At 48.7% G+C, this 24,669-nt stretch overlaps 1 protein-coding gene across 1 annotated transcript in view; it reads left to right on the forward strand.

Annotated features, from left to right (window-relative positions):
• Positions 1-24,669, forward strand: part of NOTCH2 (notch receptor 2) — a 125,917-nt gene that overhangs the window by 96,368 nt on the left and 4,880 nt on the right. The window contains exons 15-33 of the mRNA XM_016223344.2: positions 1,419-1,532; positions 3,960-4,079; positions 4,469-4,621; positions 6,481-6,709; positions 7,443-7,644; positions 9,061-9,214; positions 9,685-9,869; positions 10,797-10,929; positions 13,960-14,196; positions 15,623-15,735; positions 16,654-17,159; positions 18,288-18,635; positions 19,187-19,329; positions 19,499-19,709; positions 20,153-20,249; positions 21,526-21,694; positions 22,275-22,576; positions 23,305-23,452; positions 24,094-24,191. Coding sequence (XP_016078830.1) covers positions 1,419-1,532; positions 3,960-4,079; positions 4,469-4,621; positions 6,481-6,709; positions 7,443-7,644; positions 9,061-9,214; positions 9,685-9,869; positions 10,797-10,929; positions 13,960-14,196; positions 15,623-15,735; positions 16,654-17,159; positions 18,288-18,635; positions 19,187-19,329; positions 19,499-19,709; positions 20,153-20,249; positions 21,526-21,694; positions 22,275-22,576; positions 23,305-23,452; positions 24,094-24,191 — 3,662 coding nt within the window. The remainder of the gene's footprint in view (positions 1-1,418; positions 1,533-3,959; positions 4,080-4,468; positions 4,622-6,480; positions 6,710-7,442; positions 7,645-9,060; positions 9,215-9,684; positions 9,870-10,796; positions 10,930-13,959; positions 14,197-15,622; positions 15,736-16,653; positions 17,160-18,287; positions 18,636-19,186; positions 19,330-19,498; positions 19,710-20,152; positions 20,250-21,525; positions 21,695-22,274; positions 22,577-23,304; positions 23,453-24,093; positions 24,192-24,669) is intronic.

Genomic DNA, 24,669 nt, shown 5'->3' on the forward strand with positions numbered 1-24,669 from the left:
TTTCAGCCTAGCAGAGAGGTGAGCGGTTGAAAGAGTGCTATTGCAGGCGAGCAGCTAGGACTGCACTGACCCAGCTTTGGACAGGTGTTGTCGTTGTAAGATTCTCGGTGCAGGTTTGATTCTGTGGTCGTTCCAAAGAGATATTGGTGGTAGAATGAAAACTTCTTGCTGTAATTTCAACAGCAGTAATAGCAGCAGATTCTCTCACACGGGGAGATACTACTCTTAGTTCCCTACGACCTTCTCGAAAAATACATAATATAGGGGCTGTTGTGTAAAGCTATTTTTTGAGTTGTCACTGCTGTATTTCTGCCGTCAGTTTTCTCTTGGAAACTCATGAGAGAGAAGTCCGTGGGTCAGTCATTGACAATTGAGCTGCTGTGTTCACTTAGTCATCGAAATCCCCACTCAGAAGTGGCTCCCGGCTACTGCGAGTCATCAGTATGTTTCAGAGTCCCTTTTACTCGGTTAACTGAAAGTTTTCTGAAACCGTATTTTAGTCATTAACTTACTGATGTATTACATTACACTTGCTAAGAAACATAGATTTAAAAGCACTTCTAAAAAAATAAAAAGTAAAAGCGCTCATGTGTCTTTATCGCATTGAGACTTGCTGATCAACGAACAAAATCGAAATCGAAACGTAGAGCCCGTCGCTGCGTGACTGTCAAATAGCCAGCCCTCTGCACTCCCAGGCCCAAAGCCGCGTGACTGTCAAATAGCCAGCCCTCTGCACGCCCGGGCCATCTTTTTTCTTTTTTACACCACTCTAGCTCCTCTATTCGAAGGCTCCGTGCCAGGGATTATTGGACAAAGGTGTGTAACAGTTGGGGACTGTCCTGTCCCCATGAATGCCTCTTTGCTTTTCTCTTTTTCATAGCTGGAATAGATTTCAGGTCTTGATCAGGGGAAGGCAGCTTTGTGGCCGCAGGAGGTATGACCACACCGATGGTGGGGCCTGTGCCTGTGAGACGGGGCAGGACTCGGAGGCTCTGATTCACGTATTCAGGGACGGACCCCCCTCAATAGCACACCCCCTTTCTAAGCCCTGACCAGATACTTTACCTTGTACACAAAGAGCTTATATTTACTTACAGCAGCAGATTTTTGCCCTTCATGGACTTCTTGGTTCATTATTGAGAAATTGTGCTGTATTTGGGGGTGCGTTGGACTCAGGATGTTAGAACATACTGTTCCTCCATTCATCTTTTTAGCTAATTAAGCACTGTTTTTAACCAGCTTACTGTATGTCAGGATCTTGTCCCTGGAATGAATGAACAGGCGTTCCAGTGGCCTGAGGAAATGAATGCAGTTTCTGAGGTGTTTTATGTTAGCCCTGAGGATCGCTTAGTAATTCAGATAATTGGGAAGCTAATGAAGTTTCACTGTTTTTGCTGTTTCCCCTTTCCTGTCTACAGGCTATAACTGTCAGGTGAATATCAACGAGTGTGCCTCGAATCCGTGCCTGAACCAGGGGACCTGCTTTGATGACATAAGTGGCTACACTTGCCGCTGTGTGCTGCCGTATACGGGTGAGCCCCGCAGGTGCCGGGACGGAGGGGGTGCGCGGTCTCGCCTCGTCACTCCAAACCTCTGCGCCTCAGAGACGGGGTCCGTGGGGGCGATGCTGCTGCTCCGGTCGCCTGTCCTGCCCTCACTGGCTGGAGCTGGAGCTCTGAGAAAGCACTGTGACCTCCCTGGATGCATGTGCTGGGAAGCCTCATGTCCCTTCCTTGCTCTTTCGGGTTTGAAGTTTTTGTTCATTGTGTATGGTTGGGACTGATGCCCAGCTGATGGTTTAGTCCATCGTTGTGAGCGGACCCAGTGTCTCCATGGCCGAGGCTCTTAGTGTTAGTTTCAACAGCAAGGCTACCGCTTACTGCTAATTTACTACGTGCCAGACACTTTGCATACTTTGGATTATTTACTCTCGTGGTCGCAATAATTCTACAGAGAGATGTTCCTGTCACCATTTTATACGTGAAGGAGCTGAGGCAAAGAGAGGTTACTTGCGGAAGGTCACGGAGATCGGCAGTAGATCTGGGACTTGCCCCCGCCGGTCTCTGGCCCCAGAGCTTGTCCTCTTACCTGCCATTCTCCCCTCACACTCAGCACGGCTGCATCTCACTGAGAGGCCTTGCCCCTGGATGGCCACCACCACGGAAGACACGGGTGTGACTGCACTTTGTACCAGGTGGTCTTGGTTTCAGGTGGTGTTTCAGGAGTGTGCTTGGACATTTCCGCTTTGTGTCCTCCCGCCTCGTCGCTGCCACCTGTAATCGGTTGTATTTGTGTGGCCAGTTTCCTCCTTGTCATCCCATTTTCTCTGTGTCCGGGAAACAAAGCAAACATGAGCGATGGCTGTGCATGGCTCCCCAGTGCGGCATGCAGCAGGAGCTGGGCGGGAGCCTCACGCGCTTGGAGTCCTGGGCTGTGTGCAGTAGCTGTGACTAGTGACTGAGCCGTGTAGAGAGGCGGGTGGCCTCGAGCATGACTGTGACCTGGAAGACTTGATGCCTTGCCCCAGACCTCTTCCCTCTGCCCCACGTTAGAAGAAATGTTCATGTAGGGAAACGGCATTTAGCCAGCCTGGTGGGTAAAATCAGAGTTATCGCAGATCCGTAGCTATCCCCAGACAAGGCAGCCTGCACCATGTCGTTTCACAGCGACAGTGCTGGCCGCACTTGGCGGTAGTGAGATCTTCTCAGTTACAACCGTAGACTGAGAATTGAGGGCTGCAGGGAGATGTAAGCAGACGTTGCTCTGTGAAACCACATCATAGACTTGCCTGAGTGTGGATTATGTGTACAGTTCATCTTGAAATTATTTATTCTGTCTCCTTGCTGTTCATATACTATAAGAATATTTGAGTATATGATGGCTGTTGGATTAGGATACCAATGAAAGAATTTCCTATGTGAGAACTTTGAAAAATTACATTAGGCTGAAAGCCTATGCAGGTAAAATTTCAATGCTGAGGGTAGCTAAGGCTTCTGCATGGCATTGAGTTTGGCCAGCATGAAGGCTGCCAAGCAACATTGCTTCCCCTCGTGAGCCACGATTCCGACCAGACACACTAAAAACTGGTTGGAGATATTGGTGAAAATTTGTGGTAATCATTTTTCTTTCTGAATTGTAGGATAAAATTGTAGGATAAAATTTTAAATCAAGTCAGTTGTAACTTGACTTTAAAAAAAAACCTCATGTTTCTTTTAATAAGAGCATCCCATTATTTTTATTTATTAATTTAATTTTTTTGCTGGAAGCTTTGATTCAGCATACTAAGGCAGAAAATACTGGTGGGCAAATACTGATATTATGCTGTTGCTGTCAGTGTTAGGAGGCATGTTGCTAGGTAATCAGAATTACTTCACTGTTTTCCCATCTCTGGCGGTCTTCTGGTCAACCTCATTGCCTTCTGGAATGGGCCAGCAGAGGCTCCGAGGACTAGGAGGCCGTGCTCTTGCTTCCTACCTGCTCATGTGCATGGGGTCAAGTGTGGCTGAGCCTCCAAGTAGCTGAATCCTAGCTGTGGAGATGCAGAAACTGTCACTCCTGGTTGGTGCAGGTGCCCACATGCATGTTACCACTTGTGAGGATAGCATGACAGTGACAACTGCTTGCCAGTTGTCGAGTGCCCACTCTGTGTGACATGCTCTGTACTAATAAGGACTTTGTGAGCATTTCTTCATTGAATCCTCAGAAGCCTCTGTGAGATTCATCCTAATTTCCATTGTACTTAGGGGAAGGCTCAGAGAAGATACACAACTTGCCTGAGGCCAGGCAGTTAGTGATCAAGACGGAGCCAAGACTCAAAGGACCATGAGTCTCTCAGATTCCAAAGCTCTAAACCACTACTGTAGATGTGCATTTGGAGAGCATCCTTTGGTATAGAATTTGGGGAAATTTCAGTGTCCCTGGCTAGTTCTCTGTCATGAACTCTGTCGTTTGTTTTGCAGGCAAGAACTGTCAGACTGTACTGGCTCCCTGTTCCCCAAACCCTTGTGAGAACGCTGCTGTTTGCAAAGAGGCACCCAATTTCGAGAGTTACACCTGCCTGTGTGCTCCTGGCTGGCAAGGTAACAACATGGGAGAGGAAAACCGTAGGTGTTTTGAAAAGTGGGCAGGTCATCAGAATAAATGGAAAGCCCTGGTCTTTGTCGCAAACACAGGCCTCGTACAGGAGCTACTAATGGGAATGACTTAGAAAACCTTTCCACTTTGGATTTTTGTGGCATCCTCTAGTGACTGGAAGATTCTAGCCTGAGTCTGAAACCATGATGCCCTACAGGGAATTATAGCACCTGGGCAGTGACTTGCCAGGGGCACAGGAGCCTTAAGGGGCTTCCCAAAGCAGAATACTAACCAGAGGAGCCCCGTCCACCCCAGCTGAAGCTCAGGCCCCGCATAAATCTCTGTGGGGGTCAGCTTCCGTGGACTGAACCATTCGTTGCCCCTGTGTTTCTAGGTCAGCGATGTACAGTTGACATTGACGAGTGTGTCTCCAAGCCCTGCATGAACCATGGTCTCTGCCACAACACCCAGGGCAGCTACATGTGCGAGTGCCCTCCAGGCTTCAGTGGTATGGACTGCGAGGAGGACATTGATGACTGCCTGGCCAGTGAGTATGCCAGCCGGCTCCTCAGCCCCGGGAGGGAGCACAGGAGCGCAGTGGAGGCAACTGCCTCTCGGTGCCGAGACTGGCCACCCCACCAGTTTATCATGTATCTTTAATATCAATATTTAAAAATCTTCTTTTTGAAGATAGTAGCTTTAGGACTTAAGGCAATGGAATCTCTTTTAAGCATTCCCCTTAGTGGTTTACATCAACAAAGTGGGGACAGTGCTATGATAGCTCTTTTTAAAAAAAAAAAAAAAAAAAAAAAGCAGATCTGTGGAGGTATAATTAACATGTAATACACTGCCAACATTTTAAATGACATATGGCAACCCAAACTGCCGCTCAAGTTAATGAGCATATCCATTCTCCCAAAAGAATTCTCATCTCTTATAATTTAACCCATCTTTCCATTTCCCTGTTCCAGGCAATCAGGGATCTGCCTCTGTCATTATGGACTTGTTTGCATTTTTTACAGTTTTATAGAAATGGAATCATATAATACATACTCTTTTTTGGAGGAGAGGGAGTGTGGCTTCTCTCATTCAGCGTATTATCTGAGACTCATCCATGTTGTGTGTATTAGTAGTTCATTCTGTTTTGTTCCCTTGTGTGGATGTACTTCAACTCACTAGTAGGACATTTGGCTTTTTTATAGTTTGGGGGTATTGCTAGGATTTTTTACAGAGATAATCATGTTATCTCTGAATAAATACAACCACTATACCTTTTATTTTTTGGAAATCTGTATGCATTTGATTTACTTTTCTTGCATTATTGCAATTTAGTATGTCCTAGGTACCGTTGATGGAGAAATTTAAGGGAGTGGGATCAAACTGTTTGGATTCCTCTCCCACATTAATAAGTATATCAGTCAAATTTTTCAGTATTTAAAACTTTTTCCTGTTTGAAGTAGGACTGGTAATGTTTACAGTTAGTTTAAAATAATTCAGTCAATTATGGTGGGTCTCCTAAAAGATGCTATGGAAACTATAGTAACTGCTGTAAGAAGGGATAATAGGATTTTTACAATTGCTCTAATAGAGATCACAGGTGAGCCTGGTGTTTTGTTTGCTTTTTTTTATATTTTTGACCTGTCTTTGCAATTATATTTTAAGGTCCTTAAGAGTAGGGGCTACACTTATTTCTCTTGTTCTGATTTGAGTGACATCTAAATTGCAGAGGACAGTGCCATGATGGCAGCTCAGGGTGTGTTGATTAACTGGTATGAGTGTAAAGTGCTCTAAGATTGAGCTATGTGATATTTAAAATAAAATAAAAAACCACACACCTTTGTTTCCTAATTCTACCTAAATCTAAAAAATAAAAATAAAAATAGGAAGGATGAATGGCAGGGAAGGGAGGGGAAAAGAAAGGAAAGAAAGATGGGTCAGCACAGGGGGCTGATTAATATATATTAACATACACACACGTGTGTGTGTGTGTGTGTGTGTGTGTGTGTGTGTGTGTATCCTGATCTGTCCCACCTACTCCATGGCCACATACAGCTTTTGAAAATCTTTATTGACATTTCTGAGATTGTGTGTGTTGGGGGCACATATTTGATTTGTCAATGTGTCGGATGCCAAGGCAAGTTTTATGACTGTTAATTTTGCAAAACTGTTAGTGGTGTGTGTAAAGTCCAATCCAGTGATCACACCAGGATAAGACTCTCAGGCAGGCGTTACTGCGTTCACTTTCGTAAACAGGAGTCGGGGCAAAGAGATAAGAAGTGCAAGTAGAGAGAGGTCAGTCAGGATGTTAAGCTCTCAGCGTGACGCGGTCCAGGCCGCTCTCCTCCTGAGCCTCAGGTTAGTTGCTGCTGCCGCTCAGAGCTCTCACGTTCGTCTGTAATGGCTTAGATCCCTGCCAGAACGGAGGCTCCTGCGTGGATGGCGTGAATACTTTCTCCTGCCTGTGCCTTCCGGGCTTCACCGGCGATAAGTGTCAGATGGACATGAATGAGTGTCTGAGCGAGCCCTGTAAGAATGGAGGGACCTGCTCCGACTACGTCAACAGCTACACCTGCAAGTGCCCGGCGGGATTTGAAGGCGTCCACTGCGAGAACAACATCGACGAGTGCACCGAGAGGTGAGCAGCCTGGGAAAGAGGGAGCACCGGGGCGGGGGACGGCATCCACGGGGGTCCCGTCCACAGTCACCCCTGTTGCCCAGTCCCGATTCCTTGTAGGTGTGTAGTTAGCAGGTCAGAGGTCAGTGGTTGACCAGCTTAGTGGGATGGATCATCGGTTATTTCTTGCTTAGGGAACCAAAAGAGCTATAATCCTGAACAAAAGACAAATTCTCCTCTTTGTCTTTTGTTCCTATTAGCTGATAATTTAAAAATTCCTATTTCCCTGCAGATTTGTCATTGCTGTTTAAATAATTTCTGGGAGGTCTTTTTTTTTATTATTATTATTATTATTATCAGCAAACTTGTTGTCTTTCTCTTTCATAAAGAAATCTAGAGTCAAGAGCTCTCTATTTAGCACTTATAAATTAAACCGACTTAGGAATAAACTGAAATATGATATAGAAGGACTGGGTAAAATTTGGAAACGTTCACTTCTCCGGGAATCTCTCATAAACTCGGCCTTTTAAATACTTCTCCAAGCTTCTTGGTTGTGGACAGGAAGCTGGGACTCAAGGCTGATTGGCGAGCAGTCTAGTTTGGAAAAAGGTAAAATTTCCTGGATGTAGGAGTTTGGGATGCTCAGGAGTATTAGCCTCTGTAACACCTTAGGTTCCGGGAACCTTGCTTTTTAAACAGCAGGCCAGAGGCCCAGATTACCTAGCTGATGGTGCTCTCCCTGTTTGCTCCTTAGCTCCTGTTTCAACGGCGGCACGTGCGTCGATGGGACTAACTCCTTCTCTTGCTTGTGTCCTGTGGGCTTCACTGGCCCGTTCTGCCTCCATGAGATCAACGAATGTAACTCTCACCCGTGCCTGAATGAAGGAACATGTGTTGACGGCCTGGGTACCTACCGCTGCACCTGCCCCTTGGGCTACACTGGGAAAAACTGTCAGGTAATTCAATGCCAACCCACTCAGTCAGCTTCCTCAGAGCAGCAAGGTATATACCTGTTTCTTTTCTGGCATAATAAGCCCCTCCTAAAAGAGAAAATTCAAGGTCTCAGGTATATCTCTGAGACAAATCAAGTTGACTTCTTAATAGCTAGTAACTTTTCAATAGCTAGTAAATTCCAAAATAGTGACATTGGCAAGGTTATATGGATTAACCAGCATAAGATTATTATTAACAGACTGAGAACTACAGAAAAATACAGGTAGGAAATAAGCACATAGATATTATTTACATTGGAAATACAAAACGGGGGGAAAAACAATAAAAAATTAATTTCTAAAAGTCAGATATAATATCTAAGGGGATAATAAATATGTCTTACAATGTTGTAACATCCTCAAACCAAGCTATTCGCATATCTTTTAAATTCAAGTACATAAGTATACATTTTTGTGGACTCTTAGGATGGAAGGCCTCCTCAGAACCAACCAGTCTAGCCTTTCCTTCCATGGAAGGAGAAACCAAGTCCCCGAGGGAAAAATGAACTCTTCTAAGGTTCCATACCAAACACACTGTTTAATTTTATGCTGTTTTACCTCCTAAAACAATGGTAAACTGATAGAATTATAGAGCTCCAAAGAATTTAGGGTTAAATGGCCAATTTTCCCCAGCCTTGCAGGTGCACTTCAGTAAGGCCGTGTCTATACTGGACATGCGGGCATCACCACCTCTGCATATTAAACAGGAGGACGTTCTTCCTTGGGTTTCTGCTCATTCTGGCGGTGTGAGACTATAAATGCTGGTGGGCACTCTGCCCTTCCCCCCCCGGCCCCTTCCTGCACAGTCTGTGCAGTGAATTTGCCTTCCTGTCCCCGAGGCCATGCCCACGTGGGAACTCTGGGGAAAGGCACAAGGCCGCTTGCACTCTGCCTCGTGTTTTCCATAAGCCTGATTTTCTCCTCCAAGCTGTTTGACAGTTTTTCAGTTTGTTGACAGGCTTTAAGTGCTTTTACTCATGTTCACCACCGACAGACTTGCTCAAGACCCACGTGGGTTTCTCACGCAGGATTGGCAAAGGGAGTTACTTACCTGTCTGGCAGCTTTGATTTGCCTTCTAGTCCCGCAGGGTGGCCAAATATCTAGACATAATCATGACATAGGGAATAACTTAACCTATTGGGCTTCCTCGAGTTCTTAAATTTCTGTGGTAGGAACTTTTTAACTAGCAGAGCTAAGAGGAATTGGACTCTATTAAGATGATTAGATTACTAGGGAACACTGGATCTAGTTTAATGCTTGGGTGACGGCTTTTAAAAAAAAAATTAATTAATGTGCTTTTCTTTGAGTTCTTAAAACGCCATGTGACCTGTTTTCTTTGTTTCTGGGTGCGGACGTTGATGTGTGTGCCTCTGTTTCAGACCCTGGTCAACCTCTGCAGTCGGTCTCCTTGTAAAAACAAAGGCACCTGCGTTCAGGAAAAAGCCGAGTCCTGGTGCCTGTGTCCGTCTGGGTGGGCAGGTGCCTACTGTGACGTGCCCAATGTGTCCTGTGAGGTGGCAGCCACCCGAAGAGGTAAGCTCTGCCCCCTCAGGATGGGGAGAGGGATGGGTTAAAAATGTGAAGGGGATTAAGAGACACAAACTTCCAGTTCTAAAACAAATAAGTCGTGGGGATTTGATGTACAGCATAGGGAATATAGTCAATAATATAATAATTTTGTGTGGTGATAGATGGTTACTATATTTATCAGAGTGACCACTTCATAAGAGATATGTGTTGAATTATGAATTTATACACCTAAAACTAATATAATTTTGTATGTCAACTATACTTTAATAAAAATAACTGTATTCTAAAGGAAACAAAGGCATATTGCACTTGCAGGGCTTTATTTTCAATACATATCTGGTATCGAGGGTCCTAGGTTAGTTGAGAATAAAATTTGTCGTGTCAACTGGCTTGATTAGTTTGCCGATTAATTGGTCTGAACCTGACACGTCCTGTGTCTTCTGTGATGTCTCTCCCTCCACTGGGTGTCCCAGGGTTGCCCGTTGACCGCCTGTGCCAGCACTCGGGCGTCTGCATCAACGCTGGCAACTCACATCACTGCCAGTGCCCCCTGGGCTACACCGGGAGCTACTGCGAGGAGCAGCTCGACGAGTGCTCGTCCAACCCCTGCCAGCACGGGGCCACCTGCAGTGACTTCATCGGTGGATACAGGTGTGAGGTGAGTAAGACAGGCAGGCACTATCAGGGACCTCCCGGAAGGTGGTGCAACAGTTGTCATCAACACTAGCTTATTGAATTTAGCTGCTGATTACACTGCTTACTCATTACTGTTTCTTTAAGTCCCCTGTGCAGTTAGTTAGCATATCTCTAGAAAGAGATTTTCAGAGAAGTCTGAACCATCTGGCTTCCACGGGGTTGCCCCTGCTCATCTTAACTTTTAGGGCCAGGATTCACTACCAGGGTGCATTTCACTCTCACCCAGAGACTCCAGCCTGGCGGCTGAGCGACATCACCAAACACACAAGCCCCTCTCAGTTCCCGCTTCCCTGGAGACCGCCGCCCTCCTCTCCTTACCCTCTTTCCCCACATCGACACCTGCCACAGCATTGCCCAAATAAAGCCACCTCATGGTCAGTATCTTTTTCCTTGATCAGCCCCGAAATCCCTCGAACCCCAAGATCTACCACAGCTCGCTAGCCTATTCCCCTCCCCTCACCCTGTCTCCACCAGTTTCTCGCACATGCATGTAGTTTCCTGAACCTGGAGGTACATAAATGCAGCATCTTTACCACCATCCACACAGACTGCTGAGTCGTAGCATCTTCATCACATACAAAGGGATCCGTATTTTAAAGATGGGACACCCTGCACACGGGGACGGGAGTTCCGCACAGGGGCCCTATCTGAAAATCCCTCAATATTCAGTCCTTGCCATCCCATTAAAGTGGCCTGGCGATGTCAGTGCTGGTGAGCTCTAGTCAGCCCCACACAGGATGATTATTGAGAGTGTGGTGACTCCAGAGAAAACATACATGTAGGAGCTGGGTGGAAGAGGGTCACAGTCACGTTCCGGATGTCATTGACTCTCCTGGTCTGTTTCCAACGATGGTCCAATATTTCCTGTCCTTCTGTTTGCTCCTGGCAGTGTGTCCCAGGATACCAGGGTGTCAACTGTGAGTACGAAGTGGATGAGTGCCAGAACCAGCCGTGCCAGAACGGAGGCACCTGCATTGACCTGGTGAACCACTTCAAGTGCTCCTGCCCACCGGGCACCCGGGGTATGGAACCAGCCCTACCCGTTCTCTGCCCAGGGTGTTCTCTAAGTTATAAATCCAGTTTTAGTGTTGGGGGTGTTTTGTTTTTTAATCAAACATTTAGTTCTGAATTCTGATAATTCAGTCATTTCACTCTCTCATCTCTTGCCTGGCTCTGAAGTTCTGACTCATGTCCTTAGTGACATCTGGGTCTTGCTGACATTTTATATTCTGTGAAACACAGAATGTGGAAATCATGTAATATTGCAACAAAATTAGCCTGGTGCGCAAGATTTCTTGGAGCTTTAAGGGAAAACAACCAGCGGCCTCTTGAATAAATAATTCCCATTCACCAGCTTATGTATTTTTTAAAACTTGCCAAGTCTTGCCCCCTCTAAGGTGGGGAAATGAATGGATGAAAACATTGGTCTGTTTTCATAAGCCCAGGGAGGAGCCTGATGGCCTGAGTATTGCAGTAAGGCCTACTGAGACCAACCCTAGACTGGAAGGGTGGAGCCATCTTTCTCCTGTGGCCCCAGCCTCCTGGAAGGAGCTTAGAGTATTGTCTGTTAGAAGAGATGTAGTTATAATGGTATCTGCTCTGAGCAGCCGGGGGGGGAGGGGGGAATGTAAGAGACCGTCCACATTGGTTGGACGTTCATCCTCAGTGTCAAAAAGAATGCCAGGGAAGTTTATATACAGTCTTAGACCTTTGTGTCAGTGATTCTGGATAATTTGCCTTCCTTGAGTTCAGGGTTTGGCTAAACATAAATAGAAGAGTACCCCACTAGTAGGCTAGTTAATGAGCAATGAGCTAAAGAGGAATAGAAAACAAAGGAGAGACAAGCCTTTAAACATTTAGAGATCTGTCCTGTGAAATGGAGAGTTGCTCTCTGCCCTGGAAATCAATAGTTGAGACAGAAGTAGAGGTCAGCTTTGTTTGTTCCTTTGAATAAGTGTACTGTTTAGGACTAGCTAGGATTCTGGTGGTTAGCAAATTGGTCCTCAAATCTCAGTAGCTTAACACAGCAATGTGGTTTTTTGGGGTTTTTTCTTTTTCTTTTTGGTCATGCAAACTTGGTGTGTTGGGCTGCCTCTCTCTCTATCTCTCTTTTTTTCTACCAGAACTTTATTTTTTTTAATTTATCTTTATTGTTGAAAGTATTACAGATGTCCCCATTCCCTCCCTTCCACCCTCCCCCAGGCCTTCACCACACTATTGTCTTTATCCATGGGTTATGCATATATGTATATAACTTCTCTATGTATTTTAGATGTGTGGTTTGAAATACTTGGCTTTCAAGGCCTCCACAGTAGGGGCAGAGAGACAGGCTTGCAGGGTTATATAGCAGCTTTCAGTAGTACCTCAGTCTGGAAGTGACACCCATCACTGTTGCTCATAGTATATTGGCCAGAATTAGTAAAATGATCTCAGCCTGACTGCAAGAGAGACTGGGAAATGTGGGCAAGCACATGGATATCCACTGAACACTAAGCTCTCTGCTGTATTTATACCATGAACTTTTATTAATTAGAGACAGTTTTAGGATAGACCATTTCTTAAGGCAACACAATTTCTCTCTTCTAAGCACTTGTTAAGGATGACTTAAACAGTAGATTTGCTTTTATTTTTGACAGTCTTTCTTTAGGAATTTTGAGTTTTTCATCCCACTGCTTTTTTTTTAAATCCTTATTGATTTCAGAGAGAGGAAGGGAGAGGGAGAGAGAGATAGAAACATCAACGATGAGAGAGTCATTGATTGGCTGCCTCCTGCACACCCCCCATTGGGGATCAAGCCCACAACCTAGGCATGTGCCCCGACCAGGAATCGAACCAATGACCTCTTGGTTCATGGGTTAACACTCAACCACTGAGCCACACCGACCAGGCTTGAATTTTTTTATTTATTCATTTATTTACTTAATTGGAGATGTTTCCATATCAAAATATAGAACTTCCTTAATTGTTTTTATCCTGCAGAATTCCCTTTTATGGGCACGCCACATTTTATGCAACTATTGCCCTAGTGATAGAAGTTTGGGCTGGCTGACATGTGTATAAGTGTATTTGTAAAATAAATTTTCGGAAATGGGATTGCTGGGTTAGAGGACATATGCATTTGTAATTTGGGTTGATGTTGCTGAATTACAGTGTATGAGCATACTGCTTCCCAGTGTGGATGAGTGTATTCTCATTTAAGAGTCATTTGGCGGGGGGAGCCATTTGATTTCCTTTTTCTATGGTTTCTCCATTCATATCTGTATTCTTTTTTCCCATTTCATTGTTGATCTTAATACTTTACAGAGGTTAGCTGCCTATGATACAAATGTAAATATATTTCCCAGATACGGTTTTTTGTCTGGGTTTTTTTTTTATGCAGAGCTTTTTATTTTAATCAGGTTGAAGTTATCAGTCTTTTCTATGGCTTCTGGATTTCGAATCCTAGACAGCAACACCTTCCACACCCTAATATCCTAAAGGAACTCTCCCATATTTTCTTCAAGTACTAGAATACCGGATCACTTTTTCCCCACGACTGCTGATATTTCCAACATGATTTACTGAACATTTGATCTTTATATAGTGATTAGAGATGGCACCTTTATCAACTGCTAAATTTCCCTATATATTTGGGAGTTTTTCCAGAATTTCCTTTTTTTATTCTTTTGTTCAATTACTTTATCAATATTACCCTAGAGGTTTTAATGATTATGATCTCCTTTTTCCAGGGTTTTCTAGGCTATGGTTATAGTTTATTTTTCCATATAGCTTTAGAATCAGATTGTCTGTTAAAAAATCCCTGGGGACTATTCATTGAGTGAAGAAGGCATGTGACGCCCTAAGCATATTTTTCCTTTGCTGTGACTGGTCCCAGGAGGATGGTGGCTGCCGTAGATCAAGAGTGTACTTTGCCCTGTCTGACCTTCAAAGTCCCACCTCAGGCCGAGGACAGGAGTGGGATGAATTTTGGAAGTGCCGGCAAGGGTGGCGCTCCCCCCCTGCTGGGAAGCGATGTCCCAGACCAGCCCTGATTCTCGCGCTCTTTCCTCCAGGCCTGCTCTGTGAAGAGAACATTGACGACTGTGCCAGGGGACCCCACTGCCTCAATGGTGGTCAGTGTGTGGATAAGATCGGCGGCTACAGCTGTCGCTGCCTGCCGGGCTTTGCGGGAGAGCGGTGCGAGGGGGACATCAACGAGTGCCTGTCCAGCCCCTGCAGCCCGGAGGGCAGCCTGGACTGCATACAGCTCACCAACGACTACCAGTGCGTGTGCCGCAGCGCCTTCACCGGTGAGCGCGCGCGGCCTCCCGGGGGGGCTGGGCCCGTGTCTCCCCTCCGGGGCCCAGGGAAGCTTTTCTCACACGGGAAAACTAGTCCTGCTTCATTCAGGGCCCAGTTTTTCCCTAGGTCTGTGCCCCGTAGATGTTATAATCAATCACTACCTTTTATTTTTCCCCAGACACATTTTCTCTCTTGCTATACGTTGATTTTATATATACGTACGTATGTATATGTATACATATGCTATATATACATATACACGTACAGTGTATGTACAGTTATGTGGCAGAAATATAAAATAATGGAATGGTGGGAGAAGTTGAGCAAAGTAACATTTTTTAATTGTGGTAAAATACACAGAGCAGAGTTTACCATCTTAGCCATTTGTAAGTGTAGAGTTCAGTGATATAAGCACATTCTCACTGCTGCACTGCCATCACCAACATCCATCCACAGAACCCTTGTCCTCTGAGCAAAGTAACGTTTTGTTTTCAGGAACCTCGCATCCAGTCTGGTTCCATCACCCCGCCTTCATTCGGCGTGTAATGACCCGAGTTACTGAGTAGTCACCGCCCCTGGGACCTTCTTTTCACCTCTGGGACCCGGAGATGCTTGGGATCTTCCAGGATCCTTAGGGGGATAGGTCCAAATTGGTGTGTCAAGCTTCCCCCCCCCCCCCCCAGCAGAGGACATCAAGATGACCACGTCCTGCCTCAGGACAGGGGCCCTGTCCTAGGCACTTACTGGTTTCTTCTGGAACAGGGCACTTTGGTGACTTTGGGGACTGAAATTGCTGTTCATTCTAAACGTGGCAGTACCCTCAGATACTCAATTTAGAGCTTTGTTCTGCGTTTCTGGGGTGTTTCAAAACTTACACCTACTGCAGTGGGAAAATGAACTCCGGGAAAGTTAGGCTGTATTTTAAAGCAGCGCCAGTCAGGTTACAGAAAGGCTAAAAGGTGATTGAAAAGAGATATTGTGGATGAAAATTCTCTGTAAATTTCAAGTCACCGTTTGTATGTGTTGGCCTGGGTTAGCCCCTCCTGTGAAGTAGATGATGTTAACCAAGTGCAGTGAACAGTTTTGCTAAATGTGTCTTCTGACATTTGAGAGCTAAATGCCTTCATAAAAAAAGCGTTGTCCTTTTTTGAGGTTTTTTGGTGATGGTTTCAGTTTTTCATACCCAACCTGCTTTGTGAGTCGCTTGGGAATGTATGCCACGTGTGCTTGTAGTGTAGACAGGACAGGCGAGGAGGCTGGCCTGAGCCAGGGGTGGGTTAGGCACTGTGAGATCCCGTGTTCCTTCACATGCCCTCGACCTGAGCTCGCGTACCTCTCACCCCTGCCCCCCGACCCTACGGCAGCCCGCCCCCTCCCCGTGTCCTGCTTGGTGACTTCCACTTTTTAAAGCTCCTTTTCACTTTCTGCCTCAAGGTCGTCACTGTGAAACTTTCGTCGATGTGTGTCCCCAGATGCCTTGCTTAAATGGAGGGACTTGTGCTGTGGCCAGCAACATGCCGGATGGCTTCATTTGTCGTTGTCCCCCGGTAAGTGCCGTGTGTCATCACACAGCCTGACAGAGCTGAGCTTAAGCTGGTTTTCCCGAGCTGCGTGGGGAGCCCTCTTGGCGGGGAGGTGTCTTCATTTTAGCTGCCTCAGAAGGAAGTGCTCGGGTTTTCCACTTAGAGCTGTTCGATACTGAAACAGTGAGCTCCCTGATCTGCCATCATCTAGCTTCAGAAGCACCCAGGGGAAAACCACAGAAAGTGGCAGCATGTTCCCTGCAAAAGGACTGCTGTCCTGGCCTCCAGGCCCTGCACTGGAGGGTCGTCTTGCAGCCCAGATTGGGGCAGAGTTGGTTGGAAATGCTCTTTGCTTACATTCCTTAGCAGGGCTGTTAGTGAACAAGCTGCTGCTTAAACTAAACTTTAGCCATTTGCTATGCAGACTCTTTCCCCTCTGCCAGAGGCTGAAACATCCCTAAAACAGAGATCACTGTGTGTGGGGAGACCCCGAAAGGAAACCTGCGCAATAACCTTGGCCTGGGCTACGCAGGAAGTAGGGGAATGAACTAATGTGGGAAAGCGTTTACTTAGACCTCCTGATGGGACTCCCGGCCCTCCCATAAAGCTGTTATATAAGTGATGGGATGATAGTTAGGAAGGTGCCTGTGGATGCAGTGTCACCTGCATCTTATCCCACCATGACCTGTGGACTTAATTTGGAAGTGATCTCTTAAATTGGCAGAGTCCACATCACCCCGTGGAACCTTTAGCCCTAGGACCTGTAGGTTGACTTGAAGAGGTCCCTTCTTGGAGCTTGGTCCAGGAGGCTGCATGGAGGGATCTTAGCCAAGTGTCTCGTCTTCACCTCTCTAGAGCTGTGGCAGAGGGGACTGGGAGGGAAAACAGGGCACGCCCTCAAGAATCAGTCCACCAGCCTCATTTGTTCACTGACTTCCACAGGGTTTCTCTGGGGCGAGATGCCAGAGCAGCTGCGGACAAGTGAAATGTAGGCGAGGGGAGCAGTGTGTCCACACGGCCTCGGGACCCCGCTGCTTCTGCCCCAACCCCCAGGACTGCGAATTGGGCTGTGCCAGCAGCCCCTGCCAGCACGGGGGAAGCTGCTTCCCGCAGCGCCAGCCCCCGTATTACTCCTGCCAGTGCTTGCCGCCGTTCTGGGGCAGCCACTGCGAACTCCACGTAGCCCCCACCAGCACCCCTCCTGCCACCTGTCACAGCCAGTACTGTGCCGACAAAGCTCGGGATGGCATCTGCGATGAGGCCTGCAACAGCCACGCCTGCCAGTGGGACGGGGGTGACTGTTCCCTCACCATGGAGAACCCCTGGGCCAACTGTTCCTCCCCACTTCCCTGCTGGGATTACATCAACAACCAGTGCGACGAGCTGTGCAACACGGCCGAGTGCCTGTTCGACAACTTCGAGTGCCAGGGGAACAGCAAGACGTGCAAGTAAGGGTCCCGGGTCCCTCGGAGCTGAGGGAGACTGTCACTAACACACCTCGGCTTCTCGCTCCTGCTGCTAACCACTCAGCGCTTCAGCCCAGCTGCCTCTGCTGTCAGACTGGTGCCGAGGCCCCTGCTTCCTGGCGTCAGCCTCGTCTGTCCCACCGCAGGCTGCCCTGTGCTCTCCCTGCTGACAGAGGCGCGGGGATGCTCGGGGCACAGCCACCCTCTCTCTGCCTCTTTTTGTCTTCTCACCTGCTGCTCTCGTGACCTCCTGGGGAAATAACTTTTGGAAGTGGTGTTGCCCAGTCTCAGGCAGCCTCTCACATAACCTGCCTGCAGGATGGATGGAAAGGTCTGTACCTCTGTCTGCTCACCCCATTCCTTTCCCCGCGACTGGGTTTCCCAGCTAGATTTCTCAGGAAGCACGAGCGAGGTTAGGCCGCTTGACCCCCCTGGTCCTGACTTTGCAGTTAGAGGGTGCTCTCTGCTTTACACAGTGACTTTCAGCCGTCTCATTTAATTTGGCCCCAGTGAGTTCTCAGCAACCTTGTGAGGCATAGGTGTTAGTGGTCTCTCACAGGCGAGGGAACTGAGACCCAGGAGGTTAAATTTCTTGCCGAAGCAGGTACGGTGCTTCCTGACTCCGCGTGTCTTCACTGAGCTAGGGTGGCAGGTCGTACCAAATGGCGTAACTACCACCGGGCAGGATTTGGGGAGGGGCGTGCAGATGCTTTTGCTTCCTAAAGCCCATGGTTACCTCACCAGGAGCAGTGTATCCAAAAACAGAGGAAGCATGAGCCAGGTTGATTTCCATTTCAGGTGTGCAGCTCCATTTATGCATCTGACTTAAAACGATGACAAGCTGCCAGGGGGCCCACAGCCCATATGGCGTAGTAAGTGCTGTGCTGTCTCTCATTCAGGGAGCACCCGCTGGTGCTGTGTGGCTTAGACTCTGTATCCGCTAAGATGGCAGGGGTAGGAAATTCAGGGAAGGCTTCATGGGGCATCTGGGGCTTGATCTGGGCCACAGAAGTCGGGTAGGAAAAATCTCCGGTGGTTCCCAGTGGAAAACCAAATAGAGCTCCTGTCTCGCCTGAGCCCTGTTCCTTGTTTTGCCACCCCCCCCGCCAGGTATGACAAGTACTGCGCAGACCACTTCAGAGACGACCACTGTGACCAGGGCTGCAACAGCGAGGAGTGCGGCTGGGACGGGCTGGACTGTGCTGCCGACCAGCCAGAGAACCTGGCGGAGGGCACCCTGGTGATTGTGGTGCTGATGCCCCCTGAACAGCTGCTTCAGGACGCACGCAGCTTCCTGCGGGCGCTGGGCACCCTGCTGCACACCAACCTGCGCATCAAGCGGGACTCTCAGGGGGCCCTCATGGTCTACCCCTACTACGGCGAGAAGTCAGCTGCCATGCGGAAGCAGAGGATGGCACGCAGGTCCCTTCCTGACGATCAAGAGCAGGAGGTGGCTGGGTAGGTGTTTGGTGTCTGAGCTTCTTAAAGCTGAATTTTATAGAGCCGAGCACTGCTATACACAGACGTGGTAACTAAGTCTGTAAAAATGGGAAGTTCAGACAGAGCAGCCCACCGGGTAAAACAAACACATGGTCCCAGTGTTTACGTTTAAGGGTAAAGTTGCCTTGGTCTTGGGAACCTGAAAGGTGGGCTGGAGCCAGCGGGAGGCAGGGTGTCAGGAAGCTGCCTCAGATACTAGGATTAAACCTTTTGCCAGGTCGCCTCAAACCCCTTCGGCAGGACCTCTCTCTCGTATTAGTCGTTGGCTCCTTAGCTGTGTGCTGCCTCAGTCAGGAAGCTTGGTCTTCACCAAGCCAGGGAAGGTGAGACGCTCCCTAGGTAAGGATTAGTGTGTAGGATCTGAAGGAAACGTATTTTAATCTCTGAGAGCTTTCTGGAGGAGGCAGCGTCACAGGGGCAGAGGCTGGCACTGCAGGTGTCAATTAGGGCTCGTGCGACCCTCTCGGACCCCTCACTCCCCTCTCTCCTTTCCCTCGGCACCCCCGCAGCTCTAAGGCCTTTCTGGAAATTGACAACCGCCAGTGTGTCCAAGACTCAGACCAGTGCTTCAAGAACACGGACGCAGCCGCGGCTCTCCTGGCTTCTCACGCCATCCAGGGCACCCTGTCCTACCCCCTGGTCTCTGTCGTCAGTGAGTAGCTCTGCTGATGGGGGGAAGGTGTGGGGGAGGCATCCCCTGGGGCAAAGAGGAAAGGGCACCTTTCAGCCTGCAGCTCCCGCCTCAGCTGTGAGCTCAGCAGCCCCCTCAGTGAATGTAAAGCTGGTATTGAGAGGTGGGTGTTTCCTTGGTGCACCTCCAGGTGAGTCCCTGATTCCCAAGCCCACCCAGCTTCTCTATCTGCTGGCCATCGCCGTTGTCATCATCCTGCTCTTGCTGCTGCTGGTGGTCATCATGGCGAAACGAAAGCGCAAGCACGGCTCCCTCTGGCTGCCCGAAGGTTTCACGCTGCGCCGGGACTCCAGCAACCACAAGCGCCGCGAACCGGTGGGGCAGGATGCCGTGGGGCTGAAGTAAGCCGGCTGCCAGCGAGCCCCTCGCAGTGGCAACGGGCAGGGCTAAATCAGAAAGCAGGGCTTGTTCAGTCGTGACTTTTAGGTGTGAGCTCTGGCCACGCCACATTACCACACCTGCCCCTCATTCCGAGCTCCTCCTGAGTAACTGAGGTCGCAGCCGGAGCCTGGGTGCTCCTGTTCTGTGTGTTATTACCCCGTGGGTGCTCGGCCTCTGTGTCGAGGCACGCTTTCGTTGTAAGCTCCTGATCAGTGGGAAGGGAAAGGATGTTTACTACGGTAACGGGATTTAAAATGCCGCCCATCCTTTCTGGGCCAAAGCCCCTTAAAGTCCCGGTCTAGCAGTGAGAGTGCATCATGGTGGGAAAAGCATGGAAATCCTTCGTGTTAGTTGATGATACACCTCTACTCTTGTTTTCCCCCTCCTACTCCTGGCACATCAGGAACCTCTCAATGCAAGTCTCAGAGGCTAACCTGATAGGTTCTGGAACAAGTGAACACTGGGTCGATGATGAGGGGCCCCAGCCCAAGAAAGCCAAGGTAAGCTGGCCACCATCAGCCACTCTCCCGTCACATCTCAGCCTCTGTCCTTGGTAGCTGGAGCATCCCCAATGGGAGTGATCATCGTTATATGTTGCCCAGGCGGCAGCTATCCCAGGCTGTCAGGGAAGGCGGCGATCTCTGGGCCATCAATGGCCTTACCTTACCTATGTATGTTTTCAATAAGAACCCTAAAAATAATAAAACAAGCAGTGCTTCCTTCCTGAAGGACCATAGATGGTAGTCGAGAAAGGACTGGGGCATGGAAACAGCCATTTCCAGCACGGCTCCATCTCTCCCCTGTTCTTTCGGGCTTTTCCCCTTCTGGAAGGGGAGGTGGGATTAAACAGTGAAGAGAGCCAGTGACCATCAACTTCAGAGGCTCCTCATCTCGGGCCCAGGAAATGAACACCACTTAGGAGTAAGAGGTAGATTGGGCTGAGGCTGGGGTGAAATAGGAGGCCGGCCGTCAGTAGCTCCATGTGGCTGGGACATGTGCATGTCCCGTGGGTGTGATAAATCAGCACACCCACTACTAGTAGGGATATTAATAATTCTTTTCTCTGTGAGCTGTTGTGAGGATTAAATGTGTCAGGTGCCTTGCCTATTCTCTGTCACATACTAGATATTCAGTAAAGGGTAGCTGCTTTTAAAATTACAGTAACAGTTATTCCTCAACAAATATTTCCTGGAGCTTGCTCTGTGCCGGGCACTGTGTTCATACGGGAAGCAGCCTTGAAAAAAGGCTCATTGCCTTTTCTCGGGAACCTTAGTCTAGTGGCAGAGACTGCAGTGGAGGCCCCAGCGCCAGTTAGCACCTAGTATGTGATCAGCTAAGGAGAGGTGAGCAGAGTCCTCTCCAGGACCAACAAGAGGAATTAAAGTCCAGAGTCATTTGAAGGAGGGGAGGCAGGAGTTAATCAGAGGACTGGAAGAGACCCTGGCAGGCAGAGGGAACATGAGCAAACGCCCAGAAGCAAGAAAACGGCACTTTGGGGACCTATAAATAGCATGTCAGATAGGTAAGGTAGGTCACATATTAAGGCTGAAGCCTGGAGTTTGGGCTGTCTGTGGAGGTAGGGAGAGTTGTACAGGTGACACAGGACAGGTGAGCAGGGGCCACATCATGAGGGCCGTGGGAGGCTGATGTGGGTGCAGATCTGAGGGTTAGAGTCAGGGTTGGGAGAAAGCTGGGCAGGAAGCTCTGGGCCAGCTTTGGGGCCACAGCTCCTGGTGGTCAGCCAGGTTCACATCGAGAGTGGTCGTCCCCTTTCAGGGCGAAGATGAAGCTTTACTCTCAGAAGAAGACGACCCCATCGACCGACGCCCGTGGACACAGCAGCACCTCGAAGCCGCGGACATCCGAAGGACACCCTCACTGGCTCTCACGCCCCCGCAGGCCGAGCAGGAGGTGGATGTGCTGGACGTGAACGTCCGGGGCCCAGGTCGGCACCCTAGCCTCCCCCTTTCCCGAGCCCATGCCTTCCTTGGCTTCTGTGTTGTCATTCCCTAGTTTGTCCTGCTTGGTGACGTGCCCCCTGCCAATTTCACAGACTCCGAATCAGCTTGAGGGAACAGATGCTTAAGGAGTACAGGCCTGCAGACGTTATGAGCACACATGAGAAGCGGGGGGGTGGTTCACATCGATTCGCATACAGTGTGCTTGCGAGCAAATGGGCCGATTATATGGGTTAGGTCTTAGAACGACAGAAAAAGCATATCCCAAAGCAGAGGGATAGGGAATTAGTTTAGCTGATACCTTAGTGACTATAGTTCTATTAATAGTGAATATTTTATATTTTTAACCTAGCACTTAGAGACTTGAACAGAAAGGTTGCTTAACTTGGAGAAGAGCCCCCTTCTTGCTGTCCGTTGCTCTTTACAGGAGGGACAGTCCCAGAGGACAAGCAGGTGGCCAGTTACCGCAGGAAGCACAGGGTTGTTTCCCAAACTATTCCGACAGCAGGGTGAATCGAACCTCAATGTCTCTCCTCCTGAGCGCTCTGGGGTTTTCCTCTCCTGTAGATGGGTGCACCCCGCTGATGCTGGCTTCCCTCCGGGGAGGCAGCTCAGACATGAGTGACGAAGATGAAGATGCAGAAGACTCGTCTGCCAACATCATCACAGACTTGGTGTACCAGGGGGCCAGCCTCCAGGCTCAGACAGACCGCACCGGGGAGATGGCCCTGCACCTCGCAGCGCGCTACTCACGGGCGGACGCTGCCAAGCGCCTCCTGGACGCGGGCGCAGACGCCAATGCCCAGGACAACATGGGCCGCTGCCCTCTCCACGCCGCCGTGGCAGCTGACGCCCAAGGCGTTTTCCAGGTGAAGAGCAGGATCTGTAATGTCTTACCTTTGTTAAGGCACTTAACCTCCCATGACGTTCACTAAATAATTCTTTCAGAGAATAAAGCAGATGCCAGAGTCATGCTTGCAGAATGGGAAAGCAGAAAAAGGGAGGCAGGAAAATTGACCTGATTATCTACAGCCAGATAGTGATGGGGCCAAAAGCAGATAGCATCAGTCCTCTGATTGTTAAATCACCGTGGTTTTCTGAGGCGCCAAATGCCTCCCAAATGAGTAGATCAGATGGGAGTGGTACCTGTGATAAGCCTTTGATAGTGTCGGCTCCTGCCTGTAGGTTTAACTGACCATAGGGGCTTCCATGTGCTCCTTGGTGGTTTTCTTGATGTGAGTTCACAGTGTGCTTCCCAGTGCCTTGTATTGTATTCTCATGGGGAATTGGAAGTATTCTGTACACCGCAGTTGGGGTGGTATTTTCCCACATACCTCTTCTTTCCTGGGAAAGTAGAAGGACTTCACTTTACATGGTCCCATTGTCTCTTGAGCACACGTTTGCTCATGGACTCATTCATTCATTCAGCAAACATCTGTTGATTGGCCATGGTAGAAACTGGGCACAAAAATAACAAGGCACTCCTTGACCTCAGCTTACAGGAACTTACCGCATGGCCTCAGCTGTGGTGCTCTCGTTTCCTCCTCTCAGCTTCGTTATGTTCTTTATCCAGGTGACTCTCTTTTCTGTCTTCTAGATTCTAATCCGCAACCGAGTGACTGATCTAGATGCCAGGATGAATGATGGTACCACACCCCTGATCCTGGCTGCTCGCCTGGCTGTGGAGGGGATGGTGGCAGAGCTGATCAACTGCCAAGCAGACGTGAATGCGGTAGATGACCATGGTAGGCGAGGCTGGCGTTGGGATTCTTACCTGGGAGGCATCTCTAAGGAGGAGAGTGTTATATGATCCTTAAAGATCTATCTCAGACCCAAATCCACTGACCATTCAGTCAGTCTTTCTTTTAACATATTGAGCTCAGAGGACTGAGCCATTGGAGGTGCATAGATGAAGATGGGAAGGGGTTGTTAGTGAAGGTTTAGGGCTTCAAAGCAGGTCTATGAAAGGTTTTCTGATAAGTTCCTTAGCATGTTACTCTTGACATGCGAACTATGAGAGCTGAATTCACTGGGGATGGGGGACTCTATATCCTAAATACACATTCTGGCATGTGATACAGAAATAGGTCACTGTTTTCAGTGTGTGACAGGGTAGATTCTGCCACATGGAGGACGAGGCACCATAGACAAATGATCCCCATACCTGGAGGTCTTCTGAAGGCCAAGCAGCCTGTCCTGCAGTATTTCCAGAACAGGGAAAGAAGATAATACTCAGATTTTTTTCTCACGGGCCCCCACAGAGAACTGACTCCCTGCTGCTCTCCAGAAAGCTCCGAGTTTCCTTACATGTGCCACGGTGCTTCCTCACTAGGAACCGGACGTGTTCCTGTACCCTGTCCGCTCATCCGTATGTCTCTCCCTGCAGGAAAATCTGCCCTTCACTGGGCAGCTGCTGTCAACAATGTGGAGGCGACACTTTTGCTGTTGAAGAACGGAGCCAACCGAGACATGCAGGACAACAAGGTACGGTCTGGGCCCCGAGCTGGAGGCAGCCAGCAGTGCCCAGGATGTAAGGCACCCCCTTTTCCCCCACAGTTCCTCCTGTGATGAGTATAGACAGAGACAGAAGCAGGTAGGGAAGGGACTGGGCCCAGAGAGCTTGAGGAAGGGCATTGGGCTCATCCGGGAAGGGTCGGGGTTGGGCCCTCTGCCCGCTCAGCACTCGGGCCGGTCCAGGCTGGTCTGTACAAACTTGGGCACAGCCTTCTCTGCGTGTCTCTTCGCTGACATCCCCCTTTCTGCTGTTCTGTGTGCTGCTCGAGCTCACTTCCATTTCTCCCGTTTGCTTTCCTGCTGCCTTTTTCCCCTGTCCTTGGACACCAGGTGTTTTCCAGTTCGCTTTTCCTCCTCTGAGTTTATGTTACGCTTCCCCTCTCTGGCTCACCTTCTCTCGTCCCCTGTTGTAGTTCTTTTTGTGCATGTTCTCTCTCTGCTTTCTTCT

This window comes from Miniopterus natalensis, chromosome 19 (assembly GCF_054644295.1).
Source record: "Miniopterus natalensis isolate mMinNat1 chromosome 19, mMinNat1.hap1, whole genome shotgun sequence".
Classification (NCBI taxonomy): domain Eukaryota; kingdom Metazoa; phylum Chordata; class Mammalia; order Chiroptera; family Miniopteridae; genus Miniopterus; species Miniopterus natalensis.